General features: G+C 44.3%; 1 protein-coding gene across 1 annotated transcript in view; it reads left to right on the top strand.

Annotated features, from left to right (window-relative positions):
- The window catches only part of SPPL3 (signal peptide peptidase like 3), a gene marked incomplete at its 5' end in the record, with an annotated part of 59,712 nt that extends 34,929 nt beyond the window's left edge, over positions 1-24,783 (top strand). The window contains 10 exons of the mRNA XM_084272062.1: positions 339-416; positions 5,728-5,816; positions 8,334-8,453; positions 12,565-12,643; positions 13,362-13,474; positions 18,561-18,667; positions 19,665-19,828; positions 21,048-21,247; positions 22,245-22,354; positions 23,050-24,783. Coding sequence (XP_084128188.1) covers positions 339-416; positions 5,728-5,816; positions 8,334-8,453; positions 12,565-12,643; positions 13,362-13,474; positions 18,561-18,667; positions 19,665-19,828; positions 21,048-21,247; positions 22,245-22,354; positions 23,050-23,121 — 1,132 coding nt within the window. The 3' untranslated portion in view covers positions 23,122-24,783. The remainder of the gene's footprint in view (positions 1-338; positions 417-5,727; positions 5,817-8,333; positions 8,454-12,564; positions 12,644-13,361; positions 13,475-18,560; positions 18,668-19,664; positions 19,829-21,047; positions 21,248-22,244; positions 22,355-23,049) is intronic.
- Between the last annotated feature and the right edge of the window lie 1,537 nt (positions 24,784-26,320).

The raw sequence follows: 26,320 nt of genomic DNA on the forward strand, positions 1-26,320 counted from the left end.
CAAGGTTTCATTAGTTGCAATTGGAGTAATTTGAATGTGTTTGGCGGGGGGGGGAAGGAAATCTGAATGTGGTGAGTTCAGAACAGGTTACTGTAAGGCTTCTGATTTGTCCTTTGGTGGTTGTACAGACTTTATGTACTCTGGTCTTGGATATAAAAAGTTAATTTACAAGCTACAGGTTTTATATTACTAGATGATATGAGAACTTGAGAGAGAGCTGCCATAAAGTTTTGCCATCCCATTCTCTATTTGTGTTACAATAAGAAAAAGAATTAGCAAATGGCATTGGAGAAATTGACACTTATGATGACACGTCTGCCTTCTTTTCCCAATTCCAGGGCATATTCCCTTGTGGATTCCAGTCAAGTGTCTACCTTCCTGATTTCTATTCTTCTCATAGTCTACGGCAGTTTCAGGTAAGAATTTTTCTTTAAGGTTCTGCAGAGTTTTTCAAATAAAAATATGGCAAGTGACTGAATACAGTTTGTGCCTTTTGGTTCCTTGTGTTGTTGGACTGGTGGTTAATTTAAACAAACTGTTTCTTGCTTTTGAGAAGGAAATGGAGAAGGAAGAAAAAATAGCTAGTTGGAGTTTCTGAAAGACATAATTGTATGTCAAGTTATGAGCACGTATATGATAACTTAGAAGTTAGTCCTTGAAGACAGCTCTGTAAATTATGTTTTGGAGGGTATAAAAGAATTGTCAAGAGAGGTAAGAATATAATGTGATGTTTCAGTGTTGGTTGGTTCATATGTCCTTGTGATTGCAAACAAGTCTTGTAAACCAGAGATTCCCAAGTCCCAGAGCTATTAGAGAAGTGGGAAGCACCATCAGAGTTGAATTCCAGTAAAGTGTCTGAGAATTGCATGATAAGTTTGAACCTTTAAAAACCACGTTTGCCCTGCTTTAGGGGACTTGATAGAGAACATCTTGCTGTCTCTTTAGACTTACATCTTGGTTTGTACAGTTTGTTTCCATGAAGTGGCACCTAACGAAGGAGACTCGTGCTGACATATATAAATAAAAAACTAGCTCCAGCACAAAAGTAGTATTTTTTCAAACTTAAGTACAGCGTGGTTTATTTCCTGTTTCTTGCAGACCACTGCTTCATTTAATGAGTCTGTGACAAAAGGCCATACATGCACTGTGAAGTCTCTGAACTGCTCTGAGTATTCCTGACATAGATGGTAGCCATGGTCGTACATGTGATGTCAGTATTTGACACCCAGCTCCTGCATAGACATGCTCTTTTACCATCTTGTCTTATGATTTACATTAAAAACTGCTCATGTAACAAGGACTGCAAACCTCAGAACGTTGTCACATACTGGATGAAGTAGTGGCATGGTGAGGGATATGCATCAGTTGAGGGAACGCCCTGTTGTGGTCCACTTCCTTTGCAGCGGTCCTGAAGACCCCAAGGTACAAGCTGTTCCAGACTAAGATGAGGTCCCATAGTTCTAAAATTAGTTTCTTATATATTGTTTCTTTAGCAGATGCCTGAGCTGAAACCCTCAGTTGTGATGGTGACTTGGAGAAATTCCCATTCTGTTTGGTCAGGGAATGAGGACAAAAGTGGTTTTTAACAGAAAATTGTACAGTGGTGTTAACCAAGGGCTCTAAGATGCAATTAAGTTATTTAAGAAATGCAAGTAGTGTAGTAAGATGGAAAATTATATTCATCTGGAAATTCCCAAAGTAGTAAAATTAAAACCAGGCAAAGTGGGTGAATTTTCTTAGAATAACGACTTGCCAGAAAGACCAAAGTTACAGGTTAGGGTGCTTGTTCTGAAATAACAATAACGATGTCCTCATCTAGATTTGAGTGTTTCATCTGAAATGGAGCTGTCGTAAGGCAGAAAGCAAATACCACTCCTTAGTTAACCTCCACGTGGCAGAAAGTGGGCTTTGTTTCTGATTTTCAGTCTGAAAAGAACCAAATAGAGTTACAGTGGTATTGCTGGCAAGTGACTTAAACAGAATTGCAGTAATAGGATCAGAAAGAATTGGGTGGTTGAGTCATTAAGATAAAATCCACATGCGTGGTGGATCTAATCTGGTGCAAGAGGTTTCAGGGCAACAAAGGAGAGAGCTGTGGTCTGCTGTCATTACTCATACAAGCAGCATTTGTCCAAACTGAAACAAAAAAAAAGCCCAAACCCCCAAGTTACTCAGAAGAATGTCTGAAAGGTTGTGGGCAGAGTTTGCATCTAGAACCAAGCACCGTTGAATTGAGTTCCCACTTCTCTTGCTGTGGGTGAATGAGCGTTTCCCTTCTACCCTTGTGCTGGGTCAGGAGTTGTAGCTTCAGGCCCCTCCAAGCATCTCTCCCATACACACTCTGTCTCTCAGTCTTTGAACTTCATAGACTTTATTTCTGAGTGCCAAAGGGGCAAGTGTAATCTTCTAAACTGTTAGAGGCTGTAAACTGCACTGTGTGAGTGTATGTGTCAGCCAGGGGGGTTTTAAAGAGGTGAGCTGAGCTTGAAACAAGTTGTTTCCCTGGGTTCTTGCAAGACAGCACTTGTGTAAGTGCTCCTCTGTGATTTGCATGTTGGGGTTACTTTGCAAGCAGGTAACAGCTAAATCTTTTTCTATCCTAGCACAATCGAGACACGGTGTCTCGGCTTATGTAAAGCCAGATTTAACCCAGAACCTACCTGCTCAATTATCTTGCTTTTCAACCAAACCAAGAAGTGTGAGCTGAAACTGGTGTCTTCTGTCATTAGCCTTTGGGTACCTAGAGTATGGTTGGCTTCACGACTTGACATTTACAGACATCACAACACATACTTCACAGTAAAACCTAAAGGCTGTGGGGTTCATAAGCCTCCCCAGCCGCAGTGCTGGCAGGGTGGAATCAGAGATTTGCCCAGACCTCACTGAGTGCCACAAAGGTTGCTCGCATGAGTGGGTGTACATAAAATCCTGCTGAAGACAAGATGTTCGTATCAAAGACGTGGCACTCAGGTGTTCTTACTCCACATGGGCAATGAAAATGTTTTCATGTGCACTCTCTGCTACTGTTTCCCCTATTCTTAAACCTCCTCCGGATCTTGCGTTGGAACTTGTCCTTTTGATCAGTCCTGGGGCACACAACTTATTTTAGGCTCTCTCTGTCTCTACTATACATTGAGATTTGATTGATTGGGATTGTAATTTTTCATTCAGAGCAGTTGAAATCTGGCAGTTCTGTGGCAACCCACAATTCTGATAGCCCCAGACCTGTCAAGGTGGGTGACCATCCTCACTAAGTAGAGCAAGAAGGAGCTTCTCAATGTACCAACTCTGTGGATGCATTCTTTTGTACGTGCTGCAGGGTTTTCCCAAAGCATTACCACAGTGAATAGTTGGATCCAAACTTTTCCAGTAGTAATATGCCAGCAGCTTACTCATTCCTTTGGCCTTAGTGTAACCCTGCGGGGTGGCTCCCTGTGGGACGCTGATCCAAGTTGCTTTGAAACATTGTGCTAGAAATCCTACCAGCTTGAACTGTGAGGACCCAGGGAAGAAACAGCTCTGTGGTTTATGGCCTGATGGGACGTGCTGGCTGAATGTGGCCTTTGGAAGCCCAACAGAAACTTGAACAACAAAGCCAATCTTTCTCAGCTTGTGATTTCTTTACAGTCCAGTAGTTTCCAGTAGGTCTTGTTTTACAGTGTAACTTTTAACTCTCTTGGAGGATGTTTTAGTGATCACTTTTTTGGGTTTTTTTTTATTATGTTAGTGATAATTTGTGGCAGAGGGAGGGGCCAAATAATAAAATGGCTGGAGGCTATTCAGAAGTTGTCTTGGATCTTGGAGCAGCTGTGTTGCTAAGTGGAAGTAATTTCCTAATTTATTCTCACTTTTAGCTAGGGATGTTGGGAGGTCATCATTACTGACACTATTGCAAGGAAAAAAGAAAGGCTGAAGTTGTTTATGAGCAGAGGATCTGATCGTTTTCTTTGCTGATAGCAATCCCTTAAAGTACAAGCTGCCCAGTGCCCTGGGAGAGTGATGGTGTGAAGTTCTTGCTAAACGGCGCTAATTCAGAGAGGAATGACGCAGCTCTGAGAAGAGAATTAGCTTGTTTGACTGAATCTTGGATCCAGTCCTGGAGGGTTGTCAGCCTGCTCCTGGAGTTTTATAGCTTGCAAGGAAAATTATGAGGCTACAGTGCATTAATGGGGGAAAAAGGAAACGTGAATGAAGGATAAAGGTGTCCCAGACAAGATGCAGAGCAGAGAGAACAAATGAAGGAAAGACAGATTAATTTATTTGAATTTTAGCATTCATCATTGCATCTTTGTATTTTTAAAAAGCTTTTAGTTGATGACCTACAACCTGTGTAGAAGTACTGAATGTCTGAGATTTGAAGCTTTCTCATGTTTTGCCTGAGCCCAAAAGCTGCTTTAATTTCTTACCCCTGCTTAAGAGCACCTGCATGATAGAAGCAGAAGAAACACACACATTTTAGACTTGGAAGAGTCTTAATTTCTTTTTATGCCCAACCTCTCTTTCTTTAATACACCACTTTTATTGTGATACTGTAGACCTGTATGTCCTCACCTGTGCCTTGGCATTCTGTACTATGAGATGAATTAACTTTGATACCTATGGAATTGTATGGAAGATGACAGAGTATTTTTTTACTTGCCTGACAAAGTAATAACATTTATTTGCATAGTACAGTTACAGCTCAACTTGAAAAGGAGTTTCGTGCCTGTTGACCTGGATGTTTTATTGAAATAGTTGATATTCGATGCTGTTGCAGATGTAAGGCAGGAGCTGTGCAGTGCTTCTGGTGGTTCTCTCTAGTGTATTTGAACAAGTAAATCTGCAGCTAAGTCCTGGATAATGTGTGTGAATCAGAATGAAAAACTACCGTGGTAAACTCAACTGCTATTATTTTTATATCAAGCAACCTAGAATTTGATTGATTGCTGACCTAAACAGCCCTTAAATGAACTTCCCTCATATCAAAAAGTTATGCCAGATTTTGTTAGAATGTAACTTAGAAGTTGCATCAAAGTCCCAGGCTGTGGCAAAAGGGGTACAGTGCTTGTTGGCTTGGAATTGTTTTAAAGTGCCTGTATATCAGATTGAAAAGATGAATCAGTTACAGCTGAGCTGGCTACATGGGAGAATGTTGTCAGCTCTTATGGATGAATTCAGTTGTGTTGATTTGTACTATTTATTCAGAGCTTTCTCTGGTCATCTTTCTGTGTATCCAGTTACTTCCCAGGCTTTGCTGCAACTTACTGGGTTAAGTAAAACCTTCTGCGCAGCAGACAGTCACGTGTAAGCTACTTTTGGTCAGTGTTCATTACAAGGAAGTGATATTGCTGTAAAAATGAATCCTGATAGTTAAATTGGAATGAAAAGTATCAAAATGAGAACTGGGAAAAGGTTCAAATACCTCAGAGAATTGAAAGGTTTATTGCATTTCCATCACGTTCTACACTTCCCAGTAATGCCAAGAAATACCTCTGTTGTGCTTTGTTGTTAACACTTACCAGTCCAGGCACTACAGTGACTGGTCTTACAATCAGAACCCGTGTGATATGGTGCCTCATCCATAACTATAAGCATTTTCCTCAGTGTGTATGGTATTTTTTCTAACAACCAATATTAAAGAGCTTTTTTGGGGAGCAGATGCTGTGGTAGAGTGGTGAAGAGACCGCAGCTCAGGAGCCTAAATAGGAGTTTGAAACTTGCCTTTTAAGTTTGCTTTGTTTCCTGCAGGTCCCTTAACATGGACTTTGAGAACCAAGACAAAGAGAAAGACAATAGCAGCACAGCTGGCTCTTTTAATGGCAACAGCACCAATAACAGTAAGGGTTAGCTTTACTCCTTATCTTTCTTTGGTCACTTCAGTGTGCTGCATCTTTTGCTTCATCTCTCTGTGTGTTTCAGCTCCCTGTTTAGATGACACCGAGTGTAATGGAACTGGTTTGTCTCCACACTCACCATCTTGCTCTGCACTAATACTGCTGTCTGGTCCGTGCCCACAGAGGCTAAATTTAAAATATTTGGTGTAACATTTCCATAACATACAGAAATTGCATGCTGCACAGTGTGTCAGGTTTGACTGGGAGTGGAAGCTACTTCACTTTTAAAAACCCCACCACTGTTATGAGAAGGAAATGTGATTTCTTCTTGTCTGGTGTTTATAGCTGTGACGTATTTGCCTGCCCGTAAGTAATGAGGGATCTCATGGCATGCTATCAAGTCCATAAGAATGATTCAGCTGTATCAATAGAGAAACTAAAGTATAGAGTTCACGTGGCTTTGGGCAACTCATTTATAATAGACAACAAAGTATGTGTCTACACACAATCTATTCAGAGTGGGGATTAGCCTGTCAGCTCCTACACAGTGGTCGTCCCCACTGTGATCTGTAGGCTCTAGGCAGCTTAGCCATTTGAGATGCACTGTTTTGCTGGTAAAAATATGTATGTGAAGAGTTAGAGTAGAATGTGTTGAGTTTAACTCGGAGCAGTTTGTCTGGGTATATTCTGAGCAGCCCTGAGCACAAACCCCTGAACACTAAGGTTGCTTTGCCTACAGTAAGAAATACAGGTTAAAAAAATATCTAATGAACAACATGTATTGTGCTGTATCTGCCCTTGTGCTTCTTTGCCTTTTCTTGCCTTTTTAAAGAAATGTATTTTTATATATAGACATACACACATACTCTTGGAAGTGACATGGTTGTCAGAGCACTGCTTCTGTTGACAACACAGAGCAAAGAGGTTGCTGTGCTTGGTGATTCTGAGTGAACAGTTGAGGCTTTTGGCATCTGGGAAGCAAGAGAAGACAGTCCAGAGCTGGGGAATAAGCACATTAAGGGGATTAGCTGTCAGAATGATCAGAAATGAAATGAAGAGCTTTGACATTTAACGCTGCAGGCACTAATTCCCGTATGCCAAGGTGGTTTGTAGCATGTAATTTCTGGGGGGTTGTTGTGTTTGTTTTTTCCCTTGGGAAGCTGAAGGGCATGTGAATAAATGCTGTTTCTCAAAGCAGGAGGAACTAGATCTAAGTCACAGATTAGAACACAGGAATTTCTGTGTCTTTGCACTGTCATCACTGCGCTGTACTTTGCCCTGGTGTATCTGACCTGTGACAGATATCAGAAGTGACTGAGTTCTTCTGCTTTGTGTTTTTAAAAATTTATTGCACTATTTACATTTCCGTGACCTGAACTAACAAGTGACCATACAGTGGGAGTGTCGTGGCTTCCATGCTCACTGCTTAGCCTCTCTTTTGTGAAAATGGTTAAACAGCTGTGACACACACTAAGTTGTAGTGAGTGTAGCTCACACGTGTGTGAGGTTTTTGACATACTTGGGCACATCTGTAACTATGAGTTGTATAGGTAAATTAAGTGACTACATCAGATGTTCCCTGGTATTTTAATGTTCTAAGTATGTCTCTCATTTTGAGTTAATTAACTACTTAGGTCTTCTTTTCCTCCCCCTTCATGATCAAATGTAAATGCAACTACAGAGACTCATTCAGCACTAGCATTTGGGGGCGTAGGTGGGCTTTTCAAAGCCTAATCTCAATTTTGTTAGTAATTACAAAAACTCAGGGTAAAGTACAGTAAAAAATGTCCCATTATTAATGTCGTTGTAGTCACACTGCACTGTTGAGGTGAGGGAAGCAGCCAGACTAAGATACTTCCGTGTCTTTGCACTGTTTCAAATTGCTTCCAGCTATAAAGCATGAGCCTGAGTTTTTCTCAGGCTTTAGCATAAAAGGTTTCATGGTGCACGCTGGGCTGAGCTTGTAGTTTCACAGACAGACTTGGGTGGTTTTTGAGAACTGCCCTGTATCATTAGACTTGATGTTGTCTGGTGATTGCAACCAGTGATCCAGTCTGAGTGCACGGTGGCCTTTGCCAGGTGGAATTGGGAGCTGTGGCACCCTTGCAGGAGCTCGGTCAGTGGATGGTCTGTAGCAGCCAGTGATGCCAGTCAGGTTTTTACCTTGGCTGCTCTTCAACATATTGCTCAGCATCAAATGAGGCAAATATATAATTGCTGTATCTATGGCACAAGAGAAAAAAATGTGTTTCCTTTCAACTTTCAGTTCTTGAATCTGCAGAACAGGGTGGGTGCTGCACACTCCCAGCGCTGCCATCGCGCGGTTTAGCTGGAGCACCTCCACGCTGACCGCTGTGCTTGATATGGTAGTGCACGAGGATTCCAGAGCAAACCTCCCTTGCACCAGCACTGAAATGGAATGGGCTGTGAGAGTCCTCAGCTGCTGGTGAGGACAGGCTGTCAGTATGTGTGTGTGGTAAGGAATAGCCCAAGTTAAATGTCGCTCTCTTTCTTCTGCAGGTATTCAAACCATCGATTCTACCCAGGCGTTGTTCCTGCCGATCGGAGCGTCTGTGTCTCTCCTAGTTATGTTCTTCTTCTTTGATTCAGTTCAAGTTGTCTTTACAATATGCACAGCAGGTGATTTCAGTTTTCTTCTCTTTATAAGGATTGGAATAGAACAGAAAGCATTGATATAATTAAATATTGTAGATAAGGGTTATAATACATGTCACAGCACATTCAAAAAAACCTCATCAGGTTTCACAGTTGTATTTTCATGTCTCTGTAGCTATTAATAAAGTGACAAGTATTATTTGAGAAGTATTTTCCACTTAGTGATTTGCTAAACTTACTGAACTATAAATTGCCAGCATTTTGAAAGATGTTGGGCGTATTATTTTACGTAAAGTTTGCTTGGTTATAAATCAGTGCTTAGATCTGTCCGTGGTATTTCATAGTTTGGGTACTTTGTAGGACCACAACATACCTCTGGAGATTCTATCCAGAGATTTCTTTTCCTCATTTAATTTTTGGTTCTGCTGTTACGTGGTTTTTCTTTGTTTCGAGGGTACTTCTGGTCTCACTAGTGTTTTGAGTATTATTCCTCTGCACTGCTTGAATTTAGCATAAAAAAGAAATGGTTGTCTGCAAATAAATTGCAAGTCCTCTTGTCCTGATTATTATTATTTACATTTTGTCATTAAAGTAAGTCCCAGGGCTTTGACTTCTGGAAAATGTTGGCCTTTTGATCCTCCTGCAGCACTTCAAGAGACCAGCTGCTCTTCAGGGTAGCAGCCTTTTTCCTAGTGCTCCAAATTTGCAGCAGCTTTTAAATTGTACTCCTTGGTTCACATACAGAGCCTGTGAAGATTTTTAAACCCCATAATACCTCTCATCCTGTTGGGCTTCATGTACAGTGCAGGCTTTTCCCTCGTGAGTTAACTCCTGAGCTATGTATCCACTCCCACCTCTTAAACAGGGCTGATGTTGATAGGTGAAATCTAAATCTCTGCTCTCAGCACCAGACTTGAGATGCTGTCTCACTCTGGAGGCACAGGCCTGCAGGGCTGTGTGGAACGTGGTGTGATAACTTTGACCTATGATACATATGTTCTTTCCTAGTAAAAATAAATTATTCCCTCAGATAAATTGTACTGTGTGCTAGCTATCAGGGGAGTAGACACGCACAGACACACACACGCTTATAAGATGTTATAAAGAAAGATTTATTACAAAAGACAAACTTTAATGGACCAATAAGCTTGACAAATTAATACCCAGAATGACCTTGACATTTGTCATTATATTTGTGACCTTTGTGGTGTGTAATCAGACGATACTCTGTCAGTTGGGGCTTGTTGCAGGCGTAAGGGGATCGAGTCTGTTTGGATCAGTGCCCTTGGGTACCTTTATTCTTCAGCCTGGTTTTAAGATACTTTGGTGTTTTAGCCTGGTCTTGCATCAGAGGGTGTCATTAAGCCCAGGGAACTTTGGTCCCAGGACTTCTAAAAGGCCAAGCTGCTTTAGAGGCTGTGCAGCAGGATGCAGACTCCTCTGGAGTTGGCAGCTTGAGAACTCTGGGACTTGGTCCCTCTGTCCCCTGAAGTGGGATCAGTGCTGCTTTACATCCTCGTTTTGTAGATTTTAGAGACTGATGTGGGGACACTTATAAATTACAGTCAATGTCTGGTTTCTTAATCAGAGTCAGGAGCAAGGGTAGGTACAGCAAACAGCCCAAGGCCAGGACCAGCTGCTAAGCAGAGGGCAGAGCTGAAGAGATGTCGCGTTATCTGCAGACAGGAGTTAAGCCAAGGGATTGCTGATTGAATAATCAGTGTTGAGACTGGAGGGAAGAGAAAACATGACTGGAAGCCTGGGCAGTTGGGAACGAGGTGCAGAGTGGGGGCTTGTGGGCACTGGGTATTTGTGTGCTTACATTTTAATTCTTATGCTCCAATTGAGCCCAGCCTTGGGTGGCAGAGCTTGGGGATACCGGCACAGGGGGTGCAGGGCTCCCTGCTGAGAAGAGCTGGAGGGGAGGAAGGGGAAGGAGAGTCACCAGGGGCCAAGAGGGTAAGGAAGGGTCAACCCCGCTGTGGTGGAAATGGAGAGGGGGCAGAGCAGGCAGGTGGTGAGGCTGCAGGGCTTGGGGCAACAGGAGCACACGTTTTGCTGTGCAGTGTTTTTTGCCCAACACCTCTGAAAAAGTTCCTAGTTCAGTATGTGTGGAGTTGCTGCACTTTGTTCTTTCCCTCCCCATTCTGCTTTTTCCCTCCTCTCTGGAGATACGGATCAAACTTGAGTTTCCATGGTGCTGTTTGGATACAGACACTTAAAAAAAATTTCTTTTTAAATTAATCAATCTCTGCTTCTTAAATCTTCTTCCCACCAGAAGGAGCAGAATTGATGGGTGGAAAGATGCGGTTTGACTTAGTCTGGAGAGCTGGGCAGGGAGAAATGCAATGAAATATAACAAAGGCAAGGGTAGGGTCTGGCATCTGGGCAAGAACAACCCCAGGTACCAGTAGAGGTTGGGGACTGGGCTGTTGGGGTGCAGTGTAGGTGAGAGGGACCTGGAGGTCCTGGGGGACAGCAGGATGACGATGAGACAGCACTGTGCCCTTGTGGCTAAGAAAGCCAATGGCTTCCTGGGTTGTATGAGAAGAGGGGTGGTTTGTAGGTCAAGAGAGGCCCTTCTCCCCCTCTGCTCTTGCCTGGTGAGACCTCACCTGGAATATTGTTTCCAGTTCTGGGCCCCCCCTCAGTTCAAGGAAATGGAACTCCTTGAAAGAGCCAAGTGCAGGGCCACCAAGATGATGGAGTGGAACAACTTCCTTATGAGGAGGGGCTGAGGGAGCTGGGGCTCTTTAGCTTGGAGAAGAGGAGACTGAGGGGTGACCTTATTCATGTTTATAAATATGTAAAGGGTGAGAGTCAGGAGTATGGAGCCAGGCTATGGCCAGCAACAGCACAATGGGCAGCAGGTGCAAGCTGGAGCAGAGGAGGGTCTGTGTGAATATAAGGAGAAACTTTTTCCCTGTGTGGGTGACAGAGCCCAGGGACAGGCTGTCCAGAGAGGTTGTGGAGTCTCCTTCTCTGGAGACATTCAAACCCACCTGTATGCATTCCTGTGTGATTTAGTCTGGGTGATCCTGCTCTGGCAGGGGGTTGGACTAGATGAGCTTTTGAGGCCCCTTCCAACTCCTAATGTTCTGTGATTCTGTGACCAAACTGATGTCTTTTCTCGAAGTGACTTAAGCCCAGTGCTAAAGAGAAAGTTTGATGCCCTCCCACCATCTTCATTTGAAGAAGAAAGAAACCAAAAGCCTTTTAAAAAATAGGGGTGGCTGATGAGGAGCTGATTTAAGGAGTGAGGAGAAGACAGACTGCAGCGTGCCAAAAAACGTTGAGTGACTCTGCCATTTTCATTTCAGTCTGTTCTTGCGCCAGCAGCGTTGGGTGCGTGCTGCTGACGTGCCTGTGTCTCCACACCCTCGCTCCTCCGCCTTCCAAATGGTCCTCAGGGCAAATTCAGCCCTAAAAAATGGAAGGAAAAATGATTATAAATACCAGCAGTTACTAAATGTTTTTACAAACGTGTGGGTGGGAGAAGTGTGCTGCTTAAAAAAGAACACGTTTGTGGAAAGAATCTGGTTGGATATTTATGCATTTTTATCGCCCCCTTTTCAAACTTGTAAGACCCTCTGGATTCTGACAGTTTCAAGTTGCCAGCTGCTGGATATAACCTACTTTAAATCACACTGTGTTTCAGTGATGAATAAAGGGTTGTGAGTGAGGTGGGGGAAAAGTGACTGAGCTAAAAAGTGGACCCCCCCACCCTATTATGCTGACTTAGGCTGTGTCATATGTTGAAGAATTATCTCACAACCAGTTTGTAGTAAGTTGGGGTTTTTTGTTGGTTTGGTTTTTTGACTCTCAGTATTTGAAAACTGCTTTACTTGCTGGCATGATTGTGAATAGCCTTAAGATTTCATTATTTTTTTAAGGTTTGGGGATGGAGGCGTTGCATTCCTCTGAGAGCTTTTATTTTGATTGAAGCTTGAGAGCGCGCTAACAACAGAAGCTCTGCAGAAAACCTTGGAGCCTGTAGCTGCTCTTGCTTCAATAATACTGCAGCATATGATAATTGGGTGTTGTTGCAAGAGCTTTTTCAAATTGGAGAAGCTTGTTTGTGTACTGCAGAAATTAGGTCTGAATGTACTAATATTACCTTGTCTTCTTTCTGTAGTCCTTGCGACAATAGCGTTCGCTTTCCTTCTGCTCCCGATGTGCCAGTACTTAACACGGCCTTGTTCACCTCAAAACAAGTAAGGACCTGAGAAATCTTTTGCTCCTCTTCTTGTATGTTATATTGATTTATTTTAATGAGAATTATTTAACAGAGTCTTTGGTTCCCAGCATTAACCTACGGGGCTCCAGCGCTGATGATCGTACGTGTGTTTTGTGCCAGTACCAGGTTTCCGTGTTCACACTGGGAAGTGCAGTTCCAGCCTGGGAAGCATGATACCGTTGCAGGGCACTAGATTTCCCATCAGTGGTTTGGCTTGTTCTGGCTGAGATTTCAGAGTTTGGGATTTGGTATTGGATTATAATCTTTGCTAATGCTGGACTTTAACGCTGGCTCTTTCAGAGACTGTAGTTACACTAGTGAAAATTACACTGGTTTGTAGTGTCCTGGTTTTGGAACCTTTTTTTCTTTTTAACCTTGTGACCAGGGTTCATGTTACAAAAAGCACTCTTAGATGGCTCCAGGAAATAGCATTCATGGTAACAATTTCAAGAGACGTGCCAGCATTTACAGGGTTTTTTCCATCTGTGTAGTCCTGTCTTTACACACGTTACTGGAACGTGAGGAAAGCTTTTATTTTGTTGCTGTTTTGGTACCTATTTGTGGCAAAGGAACTTCCCTTCAGTTGTTCTTGGCATCTTTCATCAGCAGTTGAGCCTCATTCCAGCAGTGTCCATTTTCTGTTCTTTAAATGGAAACATAAAGTCTTCTAGCTAATGTTTATGTGTTGTTCCTAGGATTTCCTTTGGCTGCTGTGGGCGTTTCACTGCTGCTGAGTTGCTCTCATTTTCCCTGTCTGTGATGCTTGTCCTTATCTGGGTCCTGACTGGCCACTGGCTCCTTATGGATGGTGAGTATGTGAATTTAAGGGATTCTACTACTGGTTTGTGCCTGTTCCAACACATCCAGTCGCCTGGTGATGACTGGTGAAACTTGCTAATATTAATGGCTTGCTGCATTGTAATATTGTGTGGCAGACTCCCTGAAAACAAGGGCTGTCAGGAACGTGCCAGGGTAATTTTTGGGACACCTGTTGTTCTGCTTTGTAAAAGCTTCTGAGGAAGTGCCAGCACACTCAGGAAAGAACTTTGCCACCTGTGTGGTGCGGGGTGAGTTGCTGGGTTTAGTTCAAGATGTGTGGAAACAGTGGTTGGATATGGATCAGAACTTGATCTTAACAATCTGGGTAATTTTTGCTGCATGTCTTGTTCTTTTTTGGTTCAGATGGTCAAATAATTTGTTGTGAAACAGTTCACAGTAGCTGGTTGTCTTTGATCTCTTTGATGCTTGCCAGTTAGGATGGTGAGATGGGTGACGCTGGCAGGCATCCAGTTGGCTTGAAGGTGTGATGTATTTTTTTTGGTTCATGGTGGTTGAACTGAATTCACAGCTTACTGTTTGGAAAAGAAGCTTTCCTCCTCCCCTCCTGCCTTCCAAATCTCTTGTGCTAGCTCTGGCACTCACTTAATCACATGGTAAACTGATTCAGCTCACTAGAATGGCAGCGTCCTCTTTTTTTGCCAGGAGATTTTTCTGCTGCTGCAGTGAGATGAATCGGATTATTGTGCAGTCAGGTATGTGCTAGATTGGGCAAAGGTAAGCAGCAGCATGATGGGCTGTGAGGGGAAGGAGAGGATATGACAGCAAAAGGAGGGAGGGGTAGCCAGAAGCAGGATCTCTGCTTCTCCATTGTGTCAGGCAGCTCAGCTGGTTTAGGACATCTCGTGAAATGGCTCCTGGGGTTATGATTGCTTGAGGAAAAATATTTGGGACAGCATTGCCTGCCCTTGAAATGGTTCATTGCAGTAGAAAACATAGAGCCCATCAGCTTTCCAGCTCCTCTGAAATGAGACAGCTGCAGCAGGTGGTCCTTAGCACTGACACCGGTCATGGCACCTTGATTTCTTTTGTCTACAGGTGTCATGCTTCATTCATGCTTTTTGCTGCATTTAAAAGCTGTCCCTTTTACAGGTTGTGGGATGCCTTTTGAAAGGAAAGGAGGCAGGGGAAGTTTGTGTTGTGTTAAGCAGAGTGAGATCAAGGGCGCATTTGATCTGCAGCAGCTGTAAAGTGGAGTGTCACGTGTGGATATTCCACAGAACCTGAACACTTGTCTACGCTGAGACACTGACAGAAGCATTTACTTAAAAACAGCTATTTTTGTGGGCACTTTGGTCTGAAATATGGGCTTTGAGGTAATTAATCTGCAGAGTACTGAGCGACTGGGCTTGTTTCTCTTGGTGTTTGTTTATGATTTACCAAATTGTGTTGGTAGTGACTAGCTTTGGAGTGTTTCCTGTAGTTTGCATCAAGAGAGCTTGCACTACCTAGGTAAGCCTGAGTCTGTGTTCAGATCCAGTTGAGTCAACATTTGTCTGTGACACTGAGCAGGGAGCAGCACTTATGGGGGAAACAGACTCTGGGGTTTTGCTCCTCACAGTACACTGCGGTGAGCGGGGTCACGTCACCTCTGCCGTTACACCTTGCTTCTGGGCACTGGATACCTGGGACCCTGGTGACTCTTGTTGGGCACTGTGGGCAGTAAGCACAGCTTGTGATACACCCAAGCTGAGCACTGGCTCGTCTGTAGGGCAGCACCCTCCAGCTGCTGGGTGTGCTGCGGTCTGACTCCTCCTCTTCAGTAGAGCTGGGATGATCTTCTGTTCCACTGTGGGCAGAAAATGAAACACGTTGTGAACAACGTCACCTGGCCCCACAGCTGGGGGGAGAACTGGGGCAGGTGTTTGTTCTCAGCCGTGCACCTCGGGTTCTGTGTGTGTGGCTCGCTGTTGTGCAGCTGATTCTTTCTTCATGGGAGTGAATTTCTAGTTAAGAGCTGGGTAAAAATTGCGTCATAGTAATTTCCAGCCCTCACAAAACGGGGTAAGGCAGTTCCTGCCAGAACAGGCTTTGCTGCTCAAATACTACAACTCCCCTGTCTGCACAGTACTTGGTTTAACTGTTCCTAAAACCAAGGGGCGTTTTACAGGATAGAATGAGCTGATACGGTCTCCGGGGCGTTGTTCTGGCATGTGATCATGTACATTTATAAGGCTTGAAATGCTTATTTCTCAGAGCTGATTATTTGATAGAATAACCAAGGATGGTCCCTCTCCCCTGGAAGAGCCTGGTAAAAAGCTTTCCTGAGCAGTGGACATAGGTGGGCATGTACAACAGGAAGGCTGTAGATGTACACAGTGTCTGTTTATAGCTACAGACCAAACCGAGCTGTCCTGGATACCCCGGGAGCTGCTGCAGACCTGTGGCAGTTGGGCAGATGCTGTTCTTATTCCCACTCTTTAAAATACACTTTGAGAGTTTCATAGGAACATGATTAGATCAGAACTTGAGTACCTGCCTTCCACAGGTAAACTGGTGGCCTGTGCAGGAAGCTTAAGCCTTGCCAGCTTGTAATGCTTTTGTAAACTGGACACCACACCACCAGCATCTTGGGGCTTTCATCTGCTCCAGACACAGTAGTCCAGTAAAGCTGAGAAACAGGGAGCTGTATCCCCAGAGTCTGCTCACACAGGCAAGAACATTCCTAATCCTCAGAATATCTCACTTCGAAAGGAGTGTGCTGGCAGGGACTGCCAAGTTAATTAGTTCTGTTAATTGAGTGGTAACTCTTTCAGTTCCTTCTTAGTCAGCTCTGTGAACCCACTGCCCAGCACTTCAAACCAGAGCTACAGTGTTGTGGCTATTTCACCTTTTTTTTGTTTCTCTCTCTTTTGTTTGTTTGTTTGTCGGTCTGGCTGGGGGGTTTGTTTTGCTGGTTCTGTTGTGGGTTTTGGTTCCTTTTGAGGATTTGGAGTATATTCCAATGGAGATCTGCCTTAAGTAGTTTGCCAGCTCTACCCCTGAGCTCAGTACGAATGCCTTTGTTGCTTGTGCAATTTCTGGACTTGTCCATTGGCAAAGGGAGCTCCTTCCAGTTACAGAAGCCAGCGGTGGTTTGACTGCACTTTGGCCTGTATTACTCATACTTGCTCCCGGGCATTCTTGCTTCCCTTCTGTTTTTTAATTTACCAATATTTCTTAAAGCAGTTGCAAAACTGCAGAATTATTAGCATGTGTGTTTCACTGTCATCTCAAAGACTCTGTTCCATCTGTCTCCCTTTCCACCTGGTGTTCGTGTGGTTTGATGACAGCGAGTTAGTTGCGCGTGTGCCTGTGTTCAGTTTGGTGATAGAGAAGTGGAGTGTGTGAACAATAGATACAACTTCACACTACTTAAAATATTTCCACTTTAGTTAATTATAACCTGGAAATCCTTCCCTAAATATAGTCTTGCTTGAGCTATTATTAACATTGGCTTTAGAGAAACCTCTTTGATTGGAGACAGGCTGTTCCCTCGTGTTTGCCAGAGGAAGTCTGGAACTATATTGAATTACTGAATGCAGCCCGTTTCCTCACTGCATCACCATGGTGGATTCTTTAAACCTCAATAATTTGCTTATATCTTATAGCTACTGACAGTTCTGCAGCAGGATTTAGGGGACAGTGTTATCTGAGGAATCCCATTACTTCGTTCAGACTGGCAGCTGCCACAGCACTGTGCTTGTCAGTCCTCAGAGGATAAGGTGGGTTTGCCAGAGCTGTGGCTGGGGGCTGCAAGCTCCCCTGCACCTGTGTGGAAATGTTCCCTTAGTGATGTGTTGATGGGATGGAAGAACTCCACGTCTCACAGGTGAAATGAGAGTGTAAGGTAGTTTCTCAGTTGTGTAGAGAATCTGGCCGTTAGCGTGTGAATTCTGGTCCAGTCAAGGGGCATGGATGTAATGGGTCCATTCTCCCTGCAGTGCCACTTGGCTGAAAGAGGATTATAACTTTTTTGCCAATTCTGTGTCGTGTTGGACAGAGTTTGTTGACAAGTGTCTGACAAGTGTCTGAATACTTAAGTGAAATCAGGTCCTACCAGGACTCCATGATTCCTAGTAAATGCACAGGTATCATAGGTGGAAGTTCATTTACTTTTCCAGGTTTTTAATTATTTTTCCTTTAGTTTAGAGATTTACTTATCACCAGTAGAAGAAATATTGTTGAAGTTGATGGTCACTGGGAGCTAAGGCTAGGCCTAAAGAAGCAGGAAATCACACAAATGTGAAGGCTGGGATATTTTTAGTGTAGCATCTTAGTTTTCTACCCTGACAGAATTCCCCTTGGCACAGAACTCACATCTGAGCTGCGGCATGTTGTTCAGCCTGTTGATCTGGCTGAACGCTCACCCTTGGGAGAGGGTTAGGAAGAGACTTGCCTGTATTTTTCCCCATTGGTTGGTAGGCTTTCACATTGATTTTTGTTGAGAAATCTCTGTATATCTAAGCAATAATACCTGACAGTCAGTGTTACATGGTCTTGCCCAAGCAGGTGGTCGGTTTGAGTGGTGTTTTTGTCACACCATGTCCTAACATGTCAGGTAGCTGTGCTATTTCTGAGTTAAGAGTCAAGAACTGTATTTATTTTATGCATTTGCTAGAAAACCTCCTGGTACTGTAAAAGCAGAGGTTTGTGTTTGGGGCACAGAGAGTTCAGAGCTGTTCTGTTGCTTCTGTTTTTAACTGGGAATTCAGTGTCTTATGGGGGAGGTGAGTCTCTGGGACAGGAGACAGGGAGCGTTTCTTTGTGGTGTGTAGTGGAAGTTGACTGGAAAGGGCAGTTGTGCCTGCGGGTTGGGCGGGTGGGAATCTGCTTCCACGGGGGTGTGTTCCCAAGGGATGTGCTCACACTGGATGTGTTTCAACTTCACTTAACTCTGGTAAGAAGAATTTCACTATCTGGAGATGGTACCAGTCACCTAGTGCATGCACTGCTGCACAGGCGCAGAGGCTGCTTTGGGGTGTTTTTTGGGGGGGAGGAATTGGCTTGGGGTTGGGGGGTTTGTTTGGTTTGTTTGGCTATTTTTAATGAACTAATTATGTGCTTGAATTTTGTAGCTCTGGCTATGGGCCTGTGTGTTGCAATGATAGCCTTTGTTCGGCTGCCGAGCCTGAAGGTTTCCTGCTTGCTACTTTCTGGGTTACTAATTTATGATGTCTTTTGGGTAAGTGTTTTGTTTGGTTTTGCTAAAACAGTTTTTATCCTTTGGATTTGTAACTGGCCTTGGGCCATTTTTACATGAAATGTACTAGTATGAAGTTGATGAAGTCTGGCAAAGCCAGAAGATCAGCTTCATGGCTCCGTTCTGAGACGTTAAAGTCTGCAGCAAGATACAGAATTATTTCCTCACTAATTAGTTGACAAAAGCAGAAACATGATTAGAGGATTTCAACTTAGATGTATTATTTAAAAAACAAAAAACAAACCCAAAAAACAAACACAAAAAGGGAGATCTCAAATTTTGCAAGCCTGGCTGAAGATCAGAAGCAGCATTTCCAAGTAAACACAGAGCCTTATCCACGCTTGCACAGTATGCACATGCCAGCTCCTGATGAGCAGTGAAATCTGCAAACTCATTTATAGCCAGTAAGGTGGGTGTAAGATGCTGCTGTGATTTTACAAGAATCCTGACAGAATACATTCTGTAGCAGTGAAAGGGTCGTGTTTTACCTTCACATAACACTGAGCACCGATCCAGGGAAGCGCTTGCTGACAGCGCTGGCAGCCAGATAGTTTCCCAGTGCCATGAACTGTAGGCTAAGAGCCTGTCTGAAACAAGCCTGGCCTCGTCCCACACTGCACTTACCTCTTCTCTGCTTTCAAGCCTTTGGGTACTGTCAGGATCTGGTTACCAGCTGTGGTAGCGCTGGGCTACCTACCTGTAGTCCAGGTGGATCCTTTGCCAAGGGATCTCAAGATATTGATCAAAATCTTGCTATCAGAAAGTATATTCCAGTTATTCTTGAGGTTTACTAGTGTAAAAAACTTGAATTTTTGAAATACATGTTGCCTTTTCTGATCATCTACACCGTGTATGTGTGCATGTGGAAAATGGGGGCGACACGCTTTCTTTTCTTGAGTAAGCAAAGCAAAAATGCCTGTGGCTTTGAGCTGCTGTGTAGTTGCAGTTTGTAATTGCTGATGCTCTCCCTGCCCTGTAGGTCTTTTTTTCTGCCTACATCTTCAACAGCAACGTTATGGTGAAAGTGGCCACACAACCAGCTGATAACCCCCTGGACGTGTTATCCCGGAAGCTTCACCTGGGACCAAACGTGGGCAGAGATGTTCCCCGCCTGTCACTGCCTGGCAAACTTGTCTTTCCAAGGTAAAATCAGCAGCTCTTCACTGTGCTGTATCAGAGGCGTTTTCCTGCCCACTAGTGCTGTGGGAAATACTCACTTAGTTCCCAGTTCAGTCCCTCCCTATTCATGATGACAGTGTGTTTGGGAGTGGTGAGGGTCGGATGCTTTGCTGTCTCATGCTGTGCAGAAATGATCCTGATGAGGTTAAAAGGGGGTCTGTGCAGAACAGGGTTCAGTTCTGGACAAATGTGTGAGTTCCACAGTTTGGTGACTGCTGTTGCAGGTTCTGTGACTTAATGCTTAAAAGCAAAACAGCTGGGGTTTAATGTGACATCAGAATCATTTTGATTACTGCATAATTGCAAGTGATTGGGTAGGGAGTTAGAAACTGATTTAAGCAAGGATAGTTTACCAGGTAAGTGCCATGTTGGAGGGAGCTTATTCCACATCTCTCCACCATGGGTGTTCCTTGGTGTCTCAGGATCTGAGCTAGATAGCGTAGGCCTGATGGGGCAGTGAGCTCCAGTGTGTCAGTGGTTACACAGTAGGTTATGTCAGCATAACTCCTGTTTTGTTAGATGTTGGGATGCTGAAATTAGAGAGGTTCAGAGTTGCTTTGTGTGAACTGATAAAAGCAAAGTTGTTGATTTTGTCAGCTTTGTGGTAATTCAATTTGGCTTTGTTTTAATGTAAAATACCTTGGATTTAAGATAATGGCTAATTTTTGTTCTTAATCTATGTAGTAATTGGCTCTCTTCTGGCAATCTGGTGAGACTAGTTCTTTACACATTTGGTCTGATGGAAGCCAAAGACCTGAGGAGTCCATAATTTGATGCATTACCTTTTATTAGAGGTGCTGTGTGCACAGGGGAGTGAAAGTGACTACCAGTGTTGATCAGTTTGATAAAATTGTGAGCTGGTACCTCCCCCCACGTAGAAGAGAGGGGACAGAGTTGATGGATCTGTTTCACTGAGGGAGGTCAGAGCTAAAAGCAGCTTAAACTCTACTGGTGGAAACAAACCAGTTTGGAGCAAGATGCCATTACTATTTAAATGGGCATTTAAAACTGAAGTCACTGAGGAAGAATCCTCAGTAGCCAGCACTTAGCTCCCAGTAATGAAAACAAACTGCTGCTGACAGAAAGGAGGGACGTGCAAAATGAAGCTCAGAACCAGAGTGGAGGAGTCAAGAGCTTGTCATCCTGTGCCTTGGGCACGAACCCAATTTCAGTCTCTCTCCAGTTCCACAGGCAGCCACTTCTCTATGCTGGGGATCGGGGACATCGTGATGCCAGGTCTCCTGCTCTGCTTCGTCCTGCGCTACGATAACTACAAAAAGCAGGCCAACAGCGATTCCTGTGGTGCCCCAGGACCAGGGAACATCTCTGGACGTATGCAGAAGGTCTCCTACTTTCACTGCACACTCATTGGATATTTTGTAGGTGAGTAATTAGAGTAACACGGGTAGCTGCTTAGTGAGCAGAAGTGGGATTATTGCAGGTTTAACAGATGATGAAAGCAAGTGTAAAGAGGCTTTGAGAGAACGCCTGGGTATGTTCTGTGATTCACTGGCATGGTCTAGGGAGAAACACCCTCTGCAGTCTCCTTTGGAAGATTTTTTTGGGGGGTTATATTTTATCTATAGGATAAAAGAGATTGTTGGTGGATTGTTGTTAGGAGCCTTTTTACACCTGCCTTTACTAGCATAGAAGCTGTTGCAGCTCATACCCGCACGTGGGAAGAACATGGGAGTTTCTAGACAGACTGTGCTGCAGAAGGGCACGTCTCTGGGTAACTCTGGTATTTTTGCATCCTACTGTTAATGCTTATGATCCTGTGACATTTTAGCACATAGAGCAGATCCAACGTAGTCCCAGCTGGAAGGCTGTTGTTCATTTGATGTAGCCACCCCTCTCCTCCCCAACATAAAATAGACTCTTTCCCTCAAGGTCAGGCCATGCGTGTGCCTCTCCTGAGGGAACATCATGTCCTACCAGTGGCCTTCCTCCTCCCCAGCCTCCTCTTCCCCCGTGTTCCCTTTGGGCAAGTGTCCAGGGAAATCCTTCCTGGGCCATACAACGTTCCTCTTGGGCTCAGGGCCTCGGACAATCGCAGGAGGACCAGTGCTGGGGCAGCACTTCAGCACGGGGCTTTCAGCGGCCTCCCCTTTGCCTTTTGCTGCATTTCATTAGAGTTATTCTTAGCTTAGTCTTTGAGATTCCAAACTGGAGCAAGTGACTCAACGCAGCCTAATATTAAAATAGAATAAGTTTTCACTGTTTTGTTTGTTTCAAATGTCTTGGGGGAAAGTGAAGCACAGATAACTGACTTTTCCATAGCCTGTCTCTTAGAGGAAGGGAAGGCAGCCCCATGTGGGTGAAACGGTGAGCACATCCCTGTGAAACCTAAGGATAGCACAGTGGCTTTTTTCTTTCACAGGTCTATTAACTGCAACAGTAGCTTCTCGCATCCACCGGGCAGCCCAGCCTGCCCTACTCTATTTGGTACCGTTTACTTTATTGCCGCTCCTCACCATGGCCTATTTAAAGGTAAGACCGGGCGGTGTAATTGCAGCAGGGAGCTCTGGGGGGCGCTGGAAGCGGGGCCGGTGCTCTGGCACTGGGCATCCTCCTGAGGATGGTGCCTGTCCTTAACAGCGCTGGCCCAGAACTAAGGTACCGCTGCTGCTGGGGGATCTCTGCTTTGGAGGACTGAGTAACTGAGAGATGAGTTCCTGAAATAGATGATAATTTATGTACCTGAAGTGCCAGTAATTATAAACTGAATTCTGAAGTGTAAAATGCTGGTTTAATTGAGTGAATTTGTCCTCACCCAGCTGGTGATGAAAGAATGTGTGCACAAAGGTGGAACAGAGACTGGAGAGGCAGATCCTTGTTTACTCCAGGCACCTGTTCTGAACTGAAATTTTCAAGTGGAACCTTTCCTGTTACAGGGCTGCTGTCATAACACACACTTTGCACTCAGAGCAGAGGGGTAGAATTTTCCACCTGCATAAGTATTTCCTTCCCATCAGAAACCCATTGTAGGTCGATCTGCCCCCAAAATAAGATGTTCTGGCCTGACAGGGAAAGGATTAATTTTGTTTCTGTAACTTGCAACACAGGTGAAGAATATAGATTTGCTTTAAGATGTGTTTGCAATTGTAGATGTGTGTTAAAGTCTGAATTCTCAGTGGACTTTAAAGTTTCTGAGGGCACGGCCCTTCTGCTGTTTCCCTGCCTAGGGCGATCTACGTCGCATGTGGTCTGAGCCTTTCCACTCCAAGTCCAGCAGCTCCCGTTTCCTGGAAGTATGATGGAACAGATAGAAAGTGACCTGAACTTCTGCCTTGGTCCTTTTCACTTAAAACTTGTGGCTTTGTCATCTCCTAAAGCTGGACTGGCTGGTACTTGGGAAGGTACCAGCTACGGGACTGGTATGGAAGGACTTTGTATTAAAAGGAAGAAAAGGAAGAGAAGCTGAGATCCTGGAGCGTGGTGTGACTCCGTTTCTCCCTGCAGATGTGGAATTGGGGACCCTTTGTGCAACTGCAGCCACTTTCCTCTTTTCCTCACTCGGATGGATTAGCACCAGACTATTACCTTTGTGAGAGAGGAAGAGAGAGACTCAGAACTGAAAACGGCTTGAGGTCGTTCAAAAACTTGTGAACACTAAAAGAAACAAACAGTTAAGCAAACTGAAGCTTCTTCAGAGACCCCCCTTGTGTACATTGGGACCAGTTTCCTGCTGGACTTCGGTTTTGAAAAGAACTGAGACAGAAGGTCTTCTGTCACCATATTGGGTTTTTTGATTTATTAAATATTTCCTGTGGTGTGAGGTTACTTATTAAATCCACAGACATCGAGTGACTTCTTGCAGTATACATATACAGATTTGTTGTAACGAGTTACATTTCCACCCAGATGTCATGTTGCAGTGAAAAAGGGCACGATTTTTATACATATATATATACACACATATAGATATATATATGAATAAATAAAAAGGAAAACCTGCTAAGATCATGCTATGTAGCAGACAGGGGCTTGCTGTAATTTTTAGCATGTAGAGCAGTTTACTATGGCTTTCTTGTATATGGACCTACAACGAGCTGCTGTTCTTTGCTCCCCTCCTCCAACTGAACCTGCAATTTCAAACCAAGTGTAGTATTTGTACCCATTGTACTCACGGACTTCAGGGGATACTTGATTTTGATCAATGTAGCAAACTAGGGAAGAAAAAAATTCAAACCTGACCCTGTTTGTTTGGGGGGAGGGGGTGGGGGTGGCTTTTTTGTTTTGTTTTGTTTTCTTTCCTTTTCTTTTTTTATTTACAGACAGCTCCCTTGCAGGTTTTTAGTAGTTCCTTCTTGACCCAGTGCATGTACAATAGCAGCAATTGTCTTTGTGCTTTCTGATCATAGTAATGTATCACTTGTAAATACATTTTTTCTATTTTCTATTTTTTTGTATTTTTGCATTTCGTTCCATTAGTGTGCTGTATCTTCTCCATGCCCCTGCCCCTTAAAAAAACAAACAAAAAAAAAAACAAAAAAAAGGAAAAAAGAAAACTGTCCTTTACTGTTGTGACTGGCTGGAGTTCGTGTGTCAACTGCTTTGTACCTGTGGTCTGTTAAAATGTGGATTTTATTGGTTTTGTTTAAACCAGCAGTTCCAGTTCTTTTCTTTTCTCGCTGAAAGGCTTCCCAGAGGTAACTAGAACTTGTGTCCTTTAAAGTACTCGGCCTGTTTGGGTTCGGGGAGCTGTCCCGACAGCTCATGGCTCTGGGGAGCTGGGTAGATGCTGACTGAAGGAGAACAGCCACGTTTAAGGGTGAACCTGACTGACCGGTGACGATTCGGGGTACAGCTCCGTGACAGCAGGTAAGGGAGCTGCAGAGAAATGGCCAATCTGCTGGTCAGGGGGTACAAGAGCCTGTTCAGCACAGTCCCACTGTGTCCCATTGTTGATGAACCTCTTTGTGTCTCGGGCAGGTCAGGCCCTGCGTGCAGGCAGAGGGGCTGCTGACGTTCCAGCTGGCTGTACAAGATCGCTCACACGGTAAGAGGCACCAGAGCCCTTGGGGAGGGGAGGGAGCTCTAACATTTCTGAAGTGTGGGTGTGGTGGGGGGATGTTGTGACTTTATTAATTCCCTCCCAATTCGTACCTTTTACCTAGTTGAGAGCATTTCCTCTAGCATGTGCCTGCAGCGCCCAGCATCAGGTAACTCTCAGGTTAAAGACTTTTTCATTAAAAATCTGCTTTTAGCGTTTGTAGCAGGTGTTGGGTATTCAGAGAAAAAAGAGTTGGTTTTGTGGGGTTTTTTTCCCCGAGGCTCCAATCTGTGGAATAACATTTTCAGATGCAGTTTGCTGCTGCTTTGTCTTCCCAGCTCTTCCACCCGTCAGCAATGCACATTGGGAGCCTTCAGCTTCTCAGGAGTTCCCTTCCTGCCTTTGGAATTAAAATACAAGGTCCTTCTGTGTTTTGCAGTGGCATGGTTAGTCCCTGCCAGGAAAGTGTGCCTATGAATTACTTTCTACACTTTAAAAGCATTCTGGGGAAAAAACATTTGAGATGAGAATTAATTTAGCTTTCCAGAAACAACCTTGGCCTTCCTTTTTAAGCTGTGCTGCCCTCCTGCACACCGTGTGCCTCTGTGACTGGCACCCAGAGAAGATACTGAGCTGTAATTGCAACACTTTGTTTCGGGACGTGCAGGTGGTGCCTGCTGCACCCTCCCCCTGTGGAAGCTGGTACCTGCCAGGTGAGCAGAACAGGACTGAAACGTGTGCACTGCCCCTCCAGCAGCTGCCACCTGTGGGAAAAGGATTTTGGTGCTTCCCAGAGGTTAAATGAAGCATAAACTGTTTTAAATACAAAGCTGTTTGCAGAGGGGAAAGCACCCCCTGTGTTTGTCCCACAGTCTCCTGTGTAGAACAACCTCAGCATGTGGGGGATTAGAAGCAGGTTCCTACCTCACTGCTCAGCTGCTGGGCCCTCTGTGCAGAGGCACCTTTCCTCCCTGGCCCTTGTCTGGGTGACTGTGGGTCTTCCCAAGGATAAAACAGGATGAAACTGGCCAAGCTCCTTTGGGGCCTTGTGCCACCTGATTTAACCTCTTATGGAACTCCCTAATAAACTACCCGACACAAAGTCCTGCGGTGGGACTGCCACACCACCTGCCTTTCTGCTGAAAAGCTGTCAGAAAAAAACCCATTTCAGTAGGTTTGATTAACTTAATTAATAGGCCTTTTTGTAGGAAGGCAGGAGGATACTGGCAAAGAAGGTGGTAACAAAGTTGTCAGGACACAGCCCAGAGTTGTGATGTACAAACCTGTTAGCGGTTACGGCGTCAGGTTTGTGCCCTCTGTCTCTTACAGTCACCTGTTCTGGAATTTCTGTGAGCTCACACTTTGTCTTGCAAACGTGAGGAGTTCAGGAGTGACCTGGGGCTGTCCAGCCAGGCAGCACCAGTAAACAAATCCCAAATGTCAGCTGGTCACTCTGTATC

Source organism: Gallinula chloropus (assembly GCF_964237585.1).
Source record: "Gallinula chloropus genome assembly, chromosome: 17".
Lineage (NCBI taxonomy): Eukaryota > Metazoa > Chordata > Aves > Gruiformes > Rallidae > Gallinula > Gallinula chloropus.